Genomic DNA, 14750 nt, shown 5'->3' with positions numbered 1-14750 from the left:
AGAAATGGCAGAGGTGCTTAATGACTTCTTTGTTTCATTTTCATCAAGAAGGTTGGAGGTGATTGGACGTCTAACACAGTGAATGTCAGTGAAAATAAGGTAGGATCAGAGGCTAAAATAGGAAAAGAACAAGTTAAAAATTACTTAGACAAATTAGATGTCTTCAAGTCATCAGGGCCTGATGAAGTGCATCCTAGAATACTCCAGGAGCTGACTGAGGAGATATCTGAGCCATTAGCAATTATCTTTGAAAAGTCATGGAAGACTGGAGAGATTCCAGAAGACTGGAAAATGGCACTATATTTGCCCATCTATAACAAGGGAAATAAGGACAACCTGGGGAATTACAGACCAGTCAGCTTAACTTCTGTACCCGGAAAGATAATGGAGCAAATAATTAAGCAATCAGTTTCAAACATCTAGAAGATAATAAGGTGATAAGTAACAGCATGGATTTTTAAAGAACAAATTGTGTCAAACCAACCTGATAGCTTTCTTTGACAGGGTAACAAGCCTTGTGGATAGAGGAGAAGCTGTAGACCTGGTATATCTTGACTTTAGTAAAGCTTTTGATACTGTCTCGCATGACCTTCTCATAAAAAAAGAAATGCAAGCTAGATGGAGCTACTATAAGCTGGGTGCAAAACTGGTTGGAAAACCTTCCCAGAGAGCAGTTTCAGTGGTTCACAGTCATGCTGGAAGGGCATAATGAATGGGGTACTGCAGGGATCAGTTCTGGGTCTGGTTTAGGTAATGGCATAGAGAGTACACTTGTAAAGTTTGAGGATGATATCAAGCAGGGAGGGGTTGCAAGTGCTTTGGAGGATAGGATTTAAATTCAAAATGATCTGGACAAACTGGAGAAATGGTCTGAAGTAAATAGGATGAAATTCAATAAGGAAAAATGCAGAGTATTCCATTTAGGAAGGAACAAGCAGTTGCACACACACAAAATGTGAAATGACTGTGAAGGAAGGAGTACTGCCGAAAGGGATCTGGGGGTCATTGTGGACCACAAGCTAAATATGAGTCAACAATGTAACACTGTTGCAAAAAAAGCAAACATATACCCCAAGCATTCTGGGGTATATTAGCAGGAGTGTTGTAAGCAAGACACAAGAGGTAATTCTTTTGCTGCACTCCGCGTTGATTAGGCCTTTTAGTGTACGTACTTACATAGTTAGGTTGACATAAGCTGCCTGGCGTTGACCTAACTCTTAGTGTAGACCAGGCCTCTCTCTCACCAACAGAAGTTGGTCCAATAAAAGATATTACCTTACCTGCCTTGTTTTTCTAATATCCTGGGACCGACATGGCTACAATAACAGTGCATATCTTCCATCATGTGTGTTAATTTTTCAAAAAACAAATTCAACTATTTGACAGATACTGCAGTTGATATTAATGGTGTAAGAATAAAGTATAATATTTAGTGCTTACAAAATTGGTTGCATACTTAGCAAATGACATTTGATATTAGCTTTTTATCTTAATCATGAAAAGGTCCCAGAACAAAATTGATATGTTATAATGGAAGTCTGCTAAGTTTGTGGTGTTGTACTTTAAAAAATGTACATTAGGGCACCTTAGACCAAAATGTCAATTAAGTTTCTGGATTATTTAAAATATGTGCTATTTAGTTGAGAGTCAGATTCAGATCCATAAATTCTAATTGTTTTAACTGGGAACAGAGTCCAGCCCTATAAAAGTTGATTTGGTTTTGTGGCTGTTTTTATCATTCAACCTTTGCTTTTAAAGGGAAATATAATTAATGCAAAAAATATTATTTTTGTTATGCAGTAGAGGTGGTGTGTCTGTCCCTATCATTTTGAAGGCTGTTATTCTTCCTTATTCCTTTTCCAGCTGCTGGCAGACAGACCAGGAGTAATAGGTCGTGCTTAAATGCATGCTTTCCACATGGTAATGTAGCATGACACTAAATAGGGTTGGCTTTTCCATCATTTCTGAAGATTATCTGTGATTAGACTTTGTCAGGTATGGCCTTAAAAAAAATCTAGATCACTGGCTCGGATTGTTCTCAGAGATATAAATAACATAGCTCTTCTGGCAGTAAAGTACACTGTCAAGGTCTTAATCTAATTACTGCGAGTTACCCTTGTAACCTAATTAAAAGTTAAGGTAGGTATTTGTTATATCTTAGCTAATACTTGTTTTTGGCACCTTCAAATGAAGAGATATGTGCCTGAATGAAGAACAGCAATTCTAAAAACCCTGTAGAATTGAGTTTAGTTTTGCAGCAGTAATAGTTTAGAAGGAAATGAATTTCTTATAAATGTGATTGTTTCTATGAAAACAGTTTCAAATAATTTTAATGTAAAAGAGTTATTTGTGATGTTACATGTGCTCATTTGTTTGTCTTCAGTGCAGTGGAAAAGAGTAGCATATAGTATAGCTAATTAAGAATGTACTACAACTATATTTTCTTCTTCCCTTTATCTATTTTTATTTTATTTTGTACTGTGTTCCTCCAGAATTTTAAGAGCGAGTAGAGGATAAATACTGTTTGAGTTCCAGTGGCTCTGGAGGAAGCATCTATGGAATCTGGGATAACATAACCCTTGTAATTTCTCCTATGTAGCTCTGGCCTATGTGTACAATCTTTCCCCGCCCCCTTGAATTCATGTTTGAAAAATAAAAACTCTGCACCTCTCCCCTCCCCCCCACTTTAATTACTGGAAAGGCGCTTGTCTTCTCTGATTGGGACACTTGGCTTTCAGTCAAAGACCTGTCTTCCTAAGGATCTGTAAAATAACACACGTTGGGGCACCATATAAAAATAAAGTAACGTAGTTCAACTGATCAAATAGTTGGTTACCAAATGTTAGTAGCCCATCTTTATACTCTAGTGGCCCAGATCATTCTCAGTGGAAAAGGTATTGTTTTTTGTTTGGTTGTTTTTTTGGGGGGTTGTTTTATTTTTGTGAGATTCCAGTTTCAGGATCATCACTGTTAATTCTGCTTTCTTACCAGCTGTTCATGTCCCTTGTCTGTCTCCCTTTCCATCTCTATTTTTTGTTGCACGTGCCTCTTGTTTGTTTCATTTTCTGTCTTTTTCTTTGCTCCTGTTAGGAAACTTCTATATGTGTAGCTGAATACAGAATGAAACCAGCTAGGATCCTAATTGGTTTAATTGAGCATCTGACTCTTACTAGTAAATTCATAACTTTGCTAGACGTTAAAAATCATGGCCTTAATAAAGACACTGAATTTATGGCTTTTACAACAATCTATACCTCACTAACTTCCATTTTTGTCCTATGACTACAGTGATGTTAATGGGCCACTTCACCTTGAATGTCCCCTTAGAATATGTGCTAACTACTTATGCTAAACTAACTGTTTGACCTTGTATTTAACTGTGATGCTCTGAGTACCTTTCACATAGCAGAAGAAGAGCTCTGTGTAGCTCAAAAGCTTGTTTCTCCCACCAACAGAAGTTGGTCCAGTGAAAGATATTATTTCACCCATATTGTCTCACTATTATTAATGGATTCTCTAATAGTCCCTCTCTTGTAAGAAGAGTTATGAGAGCTTGTGGGATCTTTTCTTCATGATTTTCTTTGCAATAAAGTATTCTTCATGAGTATTAATCTTCTATCCAGATCTGAAAATCTTTGCTTGATCATCTTTGCTCAGACCAGTCTGTCAGAAGCTGGCATAAATGCTGTTTTTAAAAGTGTGGTTTTTTATAGGAGATTTTAATTTCCCCCCCAAATAGTAAATAGGGGTCATGATATGTGGCAGCCTTGTGGTATGTCAGACACAACTGGCCCCAGAGCTCAATACGTCACATTCGCCAATTACAAGTATATTCTATTTCTGATGCTTGTTTAACTCCCGTTAGCATTAATAGAAGGCTGTGGAATGACAGAAATGTAGGGCTGGAAGGAACCTCAAGAGATCAATTCCCTCCATGCTGAGGCGTGACAAAGGTATACCTAGACCATCCTTGATAGGTGTTTGTCTAACCAGGTCTTAAAAATGTCCAATGACTGATTCCACAACCTCTCTTGGTAACCTATTCCAATACTTAACTATCTTTTTTCCTAATGTCTAACATAAATCTCCCTTGCTGTAGATTAAGCTGATTACTACTTGTCCGGCTTTCAGTGGACATGGAGAACAACTGATCACCATCATGTTTATAAAAGCCATTGATGTATTTGAAGACTTCTCAGGTCACCCCCCTCCCCCCCCGTTGTCTTTTTTTCTCAAGACTAAAGGCCGTTTTTTAACCTTTCCTCATAGGTCAGGTTTTCTAAATCTTTTATCATTTTTATATCTCTCCTTTGGACTTTATCCACATCCTTCTTGAAATGTGGTGCCCAAAACTGGACACAATACTCCAGCTAAAGCCTCACCAGTGCTGAGTAGAGCAGAAAAATTACTTTCCACATCTTATGTAAAACACTCCTGTTAACACACCCCAGAATATTAGCTTTTTTTTCCTTCTCCTTTTTTGCAGCTTTGTCACATTGTTAGCTTATATTCAATTTGTGGTCCGAGCTGGTGTTAAAGAAAAACTTGTACTTGTTTCCTATGACGTCAGTTTTGAGTCATTAGGTAGGAGTAAGAGTTTAAATGGGTTCATCTAACATGTTGGATATCTGAGACAGCATGTTCAGGGAGTCAAAGGCTCAGGGGATTTGTATTGCAATACTTTCAATTTCTAGGTCACTTATTTTCATCCATCTCAGCTAGATTGGTGATGAGTCAAAGTTTTGCTGTCTGATGTCTCTTTGGCGGCCTATATGAAGTTAATTGTTACTATTACTCCAGTTGTTAATAAGCAGGTGTCCAGATCACAACTAGCTGCCCTTTTGGTAGCTTCGGTAGAGCTGCTAAAGGTTGAATAGGCATCAGTCCCTTAAAACTGTCCTCTAAAGGTAGTCTCTCCAGAACATTATGGGGGAACTGTGCTACTGCCACCTCCTTTGTACCAGTTCTGTAGATAAATTACTCTAATTTTTTATGCTGTCAATCTGGCACCTTCATAACAGCAAAATAATTTGATTATAATTGAGTTTCTATAGGTACTATATATATTTATATTTATTCACTGTTTGCTTTAGACAGGAAAATCACTGTATACCAATTAGGGCTTTTCACAGGATCGTACACTGAGATTAGAAAAGACTGCTTGGGCCATCTTTTGATTCCTCTGAATTTTACAGAAAAGTTCACCACATCATTTTCGCTAATGTCTTGCCTTGATTTATAGGGCTTCACTGTGTATCCAGATGGTTATGGAATAGGCTTGTTCTTCATGCAGACTCTTTATCATGACTCACCTGGACAAGAATTCTAACAGTAGTAAAACCTCAGCTAAGGTTCTGGTTAGAATTGTTTTATTATATTTTGTATTTACATCATCTTTGGTTTCATTATTCCTGATACTACACACAGCATATTTCTTTTTACAGAGAAAAACTAAGCTCATCTCCTTGAATGCTGAAAAATTAAAAAGGCACACCATCTGCCCAGAAAAAGAATTACTGTAATTATTACCTCCGTTGGGTACATTAAATGTACAAATTGTTTACTCAGTGTAATCTTTGTTTCTCTGTTCATTCACAGATGTTGGGATTGGCACAGGGATGTTTTGACCACACAATTCCATATGTAAAGGAGAGAGTCCAGTTTGGGAAAAGCATATTTGATTTTCAGGTATTCATCAGTGTATATATTAAAAGCTGTCTACTTAAAAGAGTCGTAAACATAATAGAAAATGTCAGGAATGAGTCATTTGATTGAATAACTATAGTGCTGTTGTGTTATTTAATGTCTCCCCTTCTCAATGTCTGTAAATGGCAAATTGAAAAGAAATTCAGATAAACCTGAATTTGGCATATATGATCTGCAGATCTAATGGTTTTTGTGCATCTGTTTGTGCATCTATTTCATACAATAATTAAAACCTGACAGGACACTGGACTAGATGGACCATTGGTCTGACCCAGTGTAGTCATTCTTATGTTCTTAAGTGCATAGTTCAAGTACTCATTCGGCGGGGGCATGATTCACTGCTATTCTCGAATTGGAAGTACATTAGAAGACGTCATCTTCTTAAGGTGGGGAATGGAGTTGGAGTCACTATTACTGAATGGTTCAGCCATATTCACCTCCTGGACCAGATCCTTTGCTCTACGTAGGAGTAAATCAAGAATTGCCTCCCCTTGTGGGTTCCAGGACTAGCTGCTCCAACAAGCAGTCATTAATGGTACCTAGAAATTTTATTTTTGCATCCTGTCCTGAGGCAATAAGTACCCAGTCAATAGGGCAATAGTTGAAATCTCCTATTGTTGTTGGGTTTTCTATTTTTGTAACCCCTCTAATCTCCCTGAGCATTTCACAATCACCATCACTATCTGGATCAGATGGTCAGTAGTATATTCTTACTGCTATACTCTTACTATTCAAGCATGGAATTTTTATCCATACAGATTCTGTAGTACAGTTTGATTATATTTGACTTTATGCTTTCTTGTATATATAGTGCCACTTTCCCGCCAGCGTAACCTACTCTTATTCCTCTTTAGTTTGTATCCTGATATTACTGTGTCACAATGATTATCGTTGGTACACCAAGTTTCTGTGATGCTTATTGTATCAAATCCTCATTTAATAGTACGCACTCAAGTTCATTCATCTTAATATTTAGACTTCAACTTACCAAGTTGTAACAAATTTTACAACCTAATGTGCCCATTGGGTCCCTGTGTTGCTGTGCGGAAGATTGGCTGGGGGTGGGGAGGGGAGGAAGCGAATGTTCAGATCAATCAGGCAGCGAGGGAAATATTCATTCCTTGCTCCCAGAAGTCTGTTAGTGTGATACCCACAGCAGGGCCCCAAAATCCAGTTCTGCTCCAATTGTGAGGGGAGGGAAGTTTTGATCAGGATGCAGAATGAGGAAAAAAGCTTATCAGCCCAGTCTTGAATACTCAGAAGCCAACAGCCTTATAGTGCAACCTTCTGTCTAACCAATCAGCCAAGGAGCTCTCCCTCCTCAATTACATGAAGCTGAGTATCCAGGAGGAAGGGAAGAAAAAAGACAGGTGCAATTTTTCAGGTGGCTCAGATTTTCTTTCTCCTGCTGGCCCAGATGAAGTCTTACCACCTCTGAAAGTGCAGAAAGGAGCGGGGGAAAACATTTTAATAATCCACGATCATATTTTATTTCAGAATGCAGGTTTAAATCTTTGAAAAGCAATACACATTTTGCTGCATATTGAAGTTAGGCAGCTGGATAATACTTTAAAGAATATTAGATGTGTTGTAAGTTCTGTCTAACATCAGGCCTGCTTATTACAGGGAATGCAACATCAGATAGCTCAAGTGGCCACCCAGCTGGAAGCTGCACGGTTGCTGACCTATAATGCAGCCAGACTCGTAGAAGCAGGAAGGCCATTCAGAAAAGAAGCAAGCATGGCCAAGTATTATGCTGCCGAGGTAACCAATATTTGCCTTATTTGGTACTCTTAGTTCACTTGCTTTTTGTTTTAAAGCCTTATTTTTGCTAAATATGTTTCTTGTTTTCTTTGTAAATTAAGCATAGTTTTCAGACAGGATGAAAGTAGGACAACTGAGGGATAAACAGAATAACCCTCTTAAATAGAGGACAAAAAACCCTCAAACAGCAGAATTAAAGAAAGGAAGTGTAGTATTATTTATGCACTCAATAAAACCTCAAATACTAGCATTCACCCTCAAGGAGATGCTCTGAAAGATTCCATCACCTCAGAATTCACTGCTATGGTAAGACAGGGGGGAATTAATCTGTGGTCAAGAACGCCTCTCCCAGTCATGATGATAATTCTGGATATAAAATCCAGAAATGTCTATGGGCATTTTCACTTTTCACTTGCAATGGTAGCCAAAACAGCAATTAAAGTTTCTTTCTTGGTAGGGAAGGGACTATTGCAAATAACTATTCTGACTTCTTCATGTCATCAGGTGGGTGAAGTGGGAATGAACCTTAAATTGGTGCACAAACAACATTCTTATAAAGTTTGCATAGAATAGGTGACTCAAATCTCCATTCTTTCCCTTTCCCTCCAATTGCTGCTTTAATTATTGCTTTGCTTTTCTGAAATTAGATGGAACAAATGACATTGACTGACTTCTTGGCAAAGATGTGTCCTGGGATGGTAATTGTGAATCTAATTTTCCTTAGGTTGCAACACAGACGACTAGTAAATGTATTGAATGGATGGGTGGAGTTGGATTCACAAAAGATTATCCAATTGAAAAATACTATCGAGACTGCAAAATTGGTAAGCAGCAATTACTTACGAATATATAATATAGACGTGGGTTTGGTATTGTTTCAAGGTTAACATAAGAACGGCCTTACTTGGTCAGACCAAAGGTCCATCCAGCCCAGTATCCTGTCTACTGACAGTGGCCAATGCCAGGTGCCCCAGAGGGAGTGAACCTAACAGGTAATGATCAAGTGATCTCTCTCCTGCCATCCATCTCCACCCTCTGACAAACAGAGTTCTAGGGACACCATTCCTTACCGATCCTGGCTAATAGCCATTAATAGACTTAACCTCCATGAATTTATCAGTTCTCTTTTAAACCCTGTTATAGTCGTAGCCTTCACAACCTCCTCAGGCAAGGAGTTCCACAGGGTGACTGTGCGCTGAGTGAAGAAGAACTTCCTTTTATTTGTTTTAAACCTGCTACCCATTAATTTCATTTGGTGGCCCCTAGTTCTTATATTATGGGAACAAGTAAATAACTTTTCCTTATTTACTTTCTCCACACCACTCCTGATTTTATATACCTCTATTGTATCCTCCCTTGTGTTTCAATTACTTGGATACCAATTTGTCAGAGGTATTTTCCTTTCAACAAATAAACACTGAGATATGACACTGATAAGGGTCATAAATATCTAGATATATGAGTCAGTCTGTCTGTCGTATTTAATTCAGAGTTAAAAAAATAGTGTGTGTGTGTGTGTATTGCTTTAGTGTGAATGTTACTGTTCAATCCAAATTTCAGTTCAAATTACTATCAAAGGTACTTAAAAATTAAATTGAAACCACAAGAGGGAGGAGAGAGTTTGGGTTAAAAAGTGTCAAAGTGACTTAGGAGTACAAGTCTCACTTTCAAAAGTTACTTGGCTATTTACGCTTCTAAGTCCTGTACTAAGTCACTTTGATAGTTTTGACAGTTTTAGTCTGACTTCTGGCTTTAATGGCTGATGTCAGCTGTAAATACTTTAAAATTTGACTTGAAATGTGGGAATTGCTGTTCATGGAAATTTCTTACCCCCCAAAATAAGTCAACTATTGATATTATATACCAACAAGAAAGTTTGCTTCACTATAGTCAACAGTAAAATACTGTAATATTTTATGTGAATATCAGCTCTGCTTCTGGTTGTTAATATGAATCTTTGCTTTATTGTCTTAGAGCTTTAATTGGATCTTTAGAACAAGGATTTAAATTACTGTTAATATGCTTAGTTTAGTTTTATTTCCTTTGGTTTGTTTCAGGTACAATATATGAAGGAACTTCAAATATCCAGCTGAATACAATTGCAAAATGCATAGCTCAAGAATACTGAAAACGGCAAGGACGTTGTGACTGTTCACACTGAAATTTAGAATCAGCATGCCTCATTGGTGAAATCAAGGGTTACATATTTATTCCAAATTGTGTGTTGGTTTTTAAAAAAAAAAACCCTAATCGTGGAATTTTATCCCTAAAACACTTCTAAAACAGTGCAATGATTTAAGTGATTGGGTTGTTTCAGACTGTACAGATCGACAAAAGTAAACAAAGAAACAGGAGATAAATCCTCAACCTGCTCTACTGGCACAAAAGGGCACAAAGACACCTGAAGGGACAGCTGATTTCCCCCAGGGCAGAGGTATCATTGGCTGGTGTAAAGCCAGCTATATGCCGTCTGGTGTGGTGAGAATGGGTAGACTTGGATAGTTCAGCCATCCTTGCTACCTTTCTCCGGTGAGCGATTCCTTTGGGGCCGCTACAGTTGAGGTTACTTAGAGCAGTCTTAGCCTATTCTAAATTATATCTGGCAGCTTGGCCCTTGGCAGTCCCTGGATTGGGGATCTTGAAAGGTGCATTGGTCAAACTGGACAGTCTCTACGTAAAAAAATAAATGGACACAAATCAGATCTCAAGAATGATAACATTCAAAAACCAGTTGGAGAACACTTGAATCTCTTTGGTCACTCGATTACAGACCTAAAAGTGGCAATTCTTCAACAAAAAAACATCAAAAACAGACTCCAACGAGAGACTGCTGAATTGGAATTAATTTGCAAACTGGATACAATTAACTTAGGCTTGAATAGAGACTGGGAGTGGCTGGGTCATTACACAAAGTAAAACTATTTCCCCATGTTTATTACCCTCCCCCACCCCCCAGACTTAACATTCTTGATATTTATGAGGTAAAACAAGCAGACTTGTGCATGATCAGAAAGAAGCGAAAAGCATAGTGCCATTTTTATAAAAGTTATTTGTAGGTCACTATTGTGACTTGCCCAAGGCCACCAAGGGAATCAGTGTAGGGATTAGAATTTGGGGCTTCATTATTGCAACGCTTGTGCTTCAACCCTGCACCATTCCTCCCTTGGTTGAAGCTTCAGTTTTAATGTGACTGCTTTAGTAGAGTGACTCTTCCAACAAATGCTTAGATTAGGGTGACAGTTGTCCCTTTGCTGAAGAGAACAAGTTTCAAGATTCATTTGATCAATGCCTTGGTGACTTTCAAGAGAAAAAATTTCAAATTGTTTGCAGACATACTTCCAGCTAAACTAAAAGAAGCTGAGGGTACAGTTCAATTAGAATTGATTATTTTAGGGCTTGTCTTCACAGCAACAGTTAGCTCAAGTACCCCACTCCAGCTAGCCTAGCTTGAGTGAGAGCAGCCACACTGTGAAACACTTGAGCTACACAGATTGATTGGCTTAGCAACTGATGAGTTGTGCTAACATGGTGAACTATACCCTATAGCTGCATCCCCACTTTATTACTAGCTTGAGCATCAGCAGTGTTTGAGCTTCAACCTGCACTCCCTGATGGGCCAGCTAGTTGAAGTTTAAAGCACCACTGAACTTAAGCTAGAGATTTGTATGTTGACAGGAGTACCTGAAGCTAACACTGCGGTGAAGGCAAGCCCCTAAGTGCCTTGATCCAAATTTTGTGAGGAAAAATATTGAATTTCTATTAAGACCTGCTGTGGAACAGATATCAAGGGTTGTATAAGAGGGCTACTCTTTGTATGACCTCCCTGGAAGTATGTCATATTGGTAAAGATCCGCTTAAAGTGATTTGGAAAAATCAGAATATTGCAATGTGCCTAACAGCCTCAAATCTGCATTCTGTTATCCATGTGGTCATCTTGAAAATTCAGCTAGCCATCAGATAGTTGATTTTAGAGAATTAGTGCCAGTCTTTCCATTAACACTGAGACACAGAACATGTTTGTCTACAGTGCTGTGTGCAGTTATATAAGTAAGTACAGAGCACTTTCCAAGAGAAACACTACATAAATGTGTATTTATCTATAAACACCTAAACAAATTTGTGTGCAAATTAATTGCAGTTATTGAGTTTCTGGCAAGATGCCATTAAAGCCTTTGCTGCGGCAAAAAATGACATACCACTGTCCTAAACACTAGTCTCCCAAGAAACGGACAGTGTCATGTTGGGCCAAATTATTTAATCTCCTTGAGTTAGATTCCATTGCTGCACCAGTGCAGACTCTGGTTTGGCAACTGAGTGGGTTGTGCCTTCTTGCCTGAGTCTTCAGGGAACTGAGTTGACCCCCGGTGCAGGGTTAGGGCAACCCATCAGGACTTCCCTAAGTTGCACCTCTGCTGTTAGCACTGCAAAATAACCTGGGCATAGGATTGGCCCTCCTGTCTCCCGCAACAGGGATCTTTTGATGGGTTGCAGCGCTGCCTTTGTACCTCTTCAAGAAAGTCTGCCATGCTGAGGATGGGACTTACAACTGCTTTTTAGCTTTGTTATGTTGTTGTAAAGTGGCTTCAGTGCTCCTATGAATTCCCCCTTGTGTCTTCAGTCAACCCAGCTGAACAACTGCACTGAAATCACATCTTCAGTAACAGGAATGTTGCACCTGTGCTTTCCTAGATTAAAAACAAATATTGGGGTTGTTCTTAAAAAGTGCCTGTATTTTTTTTAATATAATACCTATATTTTGTATCTGTTGTAGAGTCTCTAACAATCTCATTTTTAATAAGGCATTGGAACTATGAATTTTGTAATTTATTGAGACTGAGCAGAAAAATTTTGGTCAGATTTTTGTGCACTAATTACTCATTCTTGTTAAAGCTCTGAGGCAGATATCAAGTTTAGGGCATGGTTTCTGCATGGAAAAATATTAAAATATGCTATTTTATGTGATGTGTTCTGTGCTCTTGTTCTCAGTCATATTTTTCTTCAAATGTCAAGACTCTGTACTGCTTCTGCAAAATGACCTCTTGAACTTCACAAAAAGGAACAAAAATAAATATTTGATCCACTGTCTTAAAGGAATCTGGTGTGAAATACAAAGTAATTAATTTTAAAAAGAAACTTGCTCTTGAAAATAGATGGAATCTTTAACTTGACCAAATAATTACTGAACAATTTACAAGTATTTGTAGAGTTTGATCACCAAATAGAGAGAGGAACTGGCATTCAGCTATCTGATTTGGATGTGTTTGAAATACCTAGATAGCTTTTAATTCTGTCCAAGAGGTGCAGCAAGAGAGTATTGGAATGAAATTAAGAAAAGGAAAAATTGGTTTGATATGATGGAAATTTTCACCAGTAAGTTCTATTAGATTGTGGAATAATCTCCTAGTTAAAATAGAAGCCCCATTATTTGAATAATATTACATTTAAATGAATAAAGGGCTTGAGAATGTACTGTAGTAATCAACTGTGCATTGAGAAAGTGTGGATTTGATATCCTCAGTTGGAAGATACAATAGAAGTGCAAAGCTGAAATTTAATTTTCTGATGTATGTATTTTCTAGAAAATTGTTCGTACAGAAGAGCTCATTGTTCAGTGGTAGGATATTGACTGTTATAGTTTTTATAGTTACAATGTAAAATACACATGAAATTTCCATATTACAGTCCTTTGGTAAAAGTCTTGTTTCAACTGACATCAAAGCTATTAAACCTGTCACCTCATGATAATGTTCCAGATATGGAATATCTGGTTTTACAGCAGCTAACTATGACTTTTTGACTTTATCTGTTAAAATGTTTCTTCAGTTTGTACGTATTTACTCAAATCCAGGGCATATTTGCAATATTAATCTGGTATTCTTTTCACGAAAAAAGCTGAATTTAACAACCAGCACAAATACCTAAAAGTTCTCCACTGTGATCCCTTTTCTTCAGTTGTCAGATATGAATAACTGAAGTAGATGCACATCAAGTGTCAGTAAGAGTAAGAATTGAAGGGGACAAGTGTGTATTTTTTTAAGATGCTTATGAGAAGTCTCAAGTGTTCTATAACTTAAGTATTATGTAACATTTCCCCCATCTATCAGATTAAGTACAGTAGCTGCAGAGCATTTTACAGAGATGGAGTTAGGCAGTTCCCTCGTAGGACTAATTCCTTGTATTGGATTTAGTAAGGTGATGTGGCATGGCAGAGGTCCATGACTATATTGAGTTTGTCTAAGATTTCATGAAATATTAATATTGTGTGACTAGTTTGCAAGTTGTCTGCATGTCGGGGTGAGGGATTTACAAAAGGTAAGTGACTAACCACAGACCTTGTTTCCAATACTGTAAAGCCTATTCATGAACTATCCAGATTATATTGAGATAAACATAGTGCTAACTCTAATAGTTGGTTCAAACATTATATACAAATTTATGAATGTTTAGTTTTTCACAAGTTTATGCCTGAATCTTATTTAAATAACTAAGTCCTGTTTACTTTTGTTGCAGAGAGGAACAAACCATTCAAAGTGAAGTGGCAAGTTACAAAGGGTGGTTAGTGAGTTACAGATTAGATTTACAATGGTGGCTTTATTTAGACCATGATTTTTAGCAAAGCTCCCAGGTTCATTTTTTGAATGTGTTGTGAAGGTTTCCTTTGAGGAGGAGGCCTCAGAGATCGTATATGGAGTGATTGTTTTGTGAAAAGTGTTCACCCAGGGATAATATGGTGTTTTTGTCTTATTCTTCTGTATAAATTCATATGAGAGTGTAGCAATTGTCCGGTTTCACCTACGTATTTGTTATTGGGGCATTTATTGCACTAGATGATGTACACCACATGTTGGGATATTCATGTGTAGGCTCCATGTGCCTCCAGGGGCCTGAACTTCTGCCTCATTACAGAACCTGATATATTAATGTGGAGAACTAGGAGAATTCTGTCATTGAACCACCCACAATTATCATCTCACTATCGACAGTCATAAGAAAAAAAGAATTATCTGAATGGCCACCGCACAGTGGACGAAACCACGCACTTGATCATTACATTGATTGCTTTTCGAAAAAAAAGCAAAACAAACATCACAATCTCTCCACTGCGAGAGGACAGCTATATAGGACAGCTATATAGTCGCTGTAATCCAACCACCAGATAGTGATCAAACCAGCATACAAAGGGAGTGCCATCATTGTTCTCAACCATGACGACTATGTCAATGAGACCAATTGACTACTCTCTGACACCACCTTTTATAAAGAACTCAAAGATGACCCCA

At 37.9% G+C, this 14750-nt stretch overlaps 1 protein-coding gene across 1 annotated transcript in view; it reads left to right on the top strand.

The window, feature by feature from the left end:
• The window catches only part of ACADSB (acyl-CoA dehydrogenase short/branched chain), a 30799-nt gene extending 18235 nt beyond the window's left edge, over window positions 1-12564 (top strand). The window contains exons 8-11 of the mRNA XM_084632956.1: window positions 5599-5688; window positions 7333-7470; window positions 8195-8294; window positions 9528-12564. Coding sequence (XP_084489082.1) covers window positions 5599-5688; window positions 7333-7470; window positions 8195-8294; window positions 9528-9598 — 399 coding nt within the window. The 3' untranslated portion in view covers window positions 9599-12564. The remainder of the gene's footprint in view (window positions 1-5598; window positions 5689-7332; window positions 7471-8194; window positions 8295-9527) is intronic.
• Window positions 12565-14750: the final 2186 nt, after the last annotated feature.

Source organism: Lepidochelys olivacea (assembly GCF_965140295.1).
Source record: "Lepidochelys olivacea isolate rLepOli2 genome assembly, chromosome: 7".
Lineage (NCBI taxonomy): Eukaryota > Metazoa > Chordata > Testudines > Cheloniidae > Lepidochelys > Lepidochelys olivacea.
Note: the sequence above shows the minus strand (reverse complement) of the source record. Positions and strands in the feature narration are given on the sequence as shown.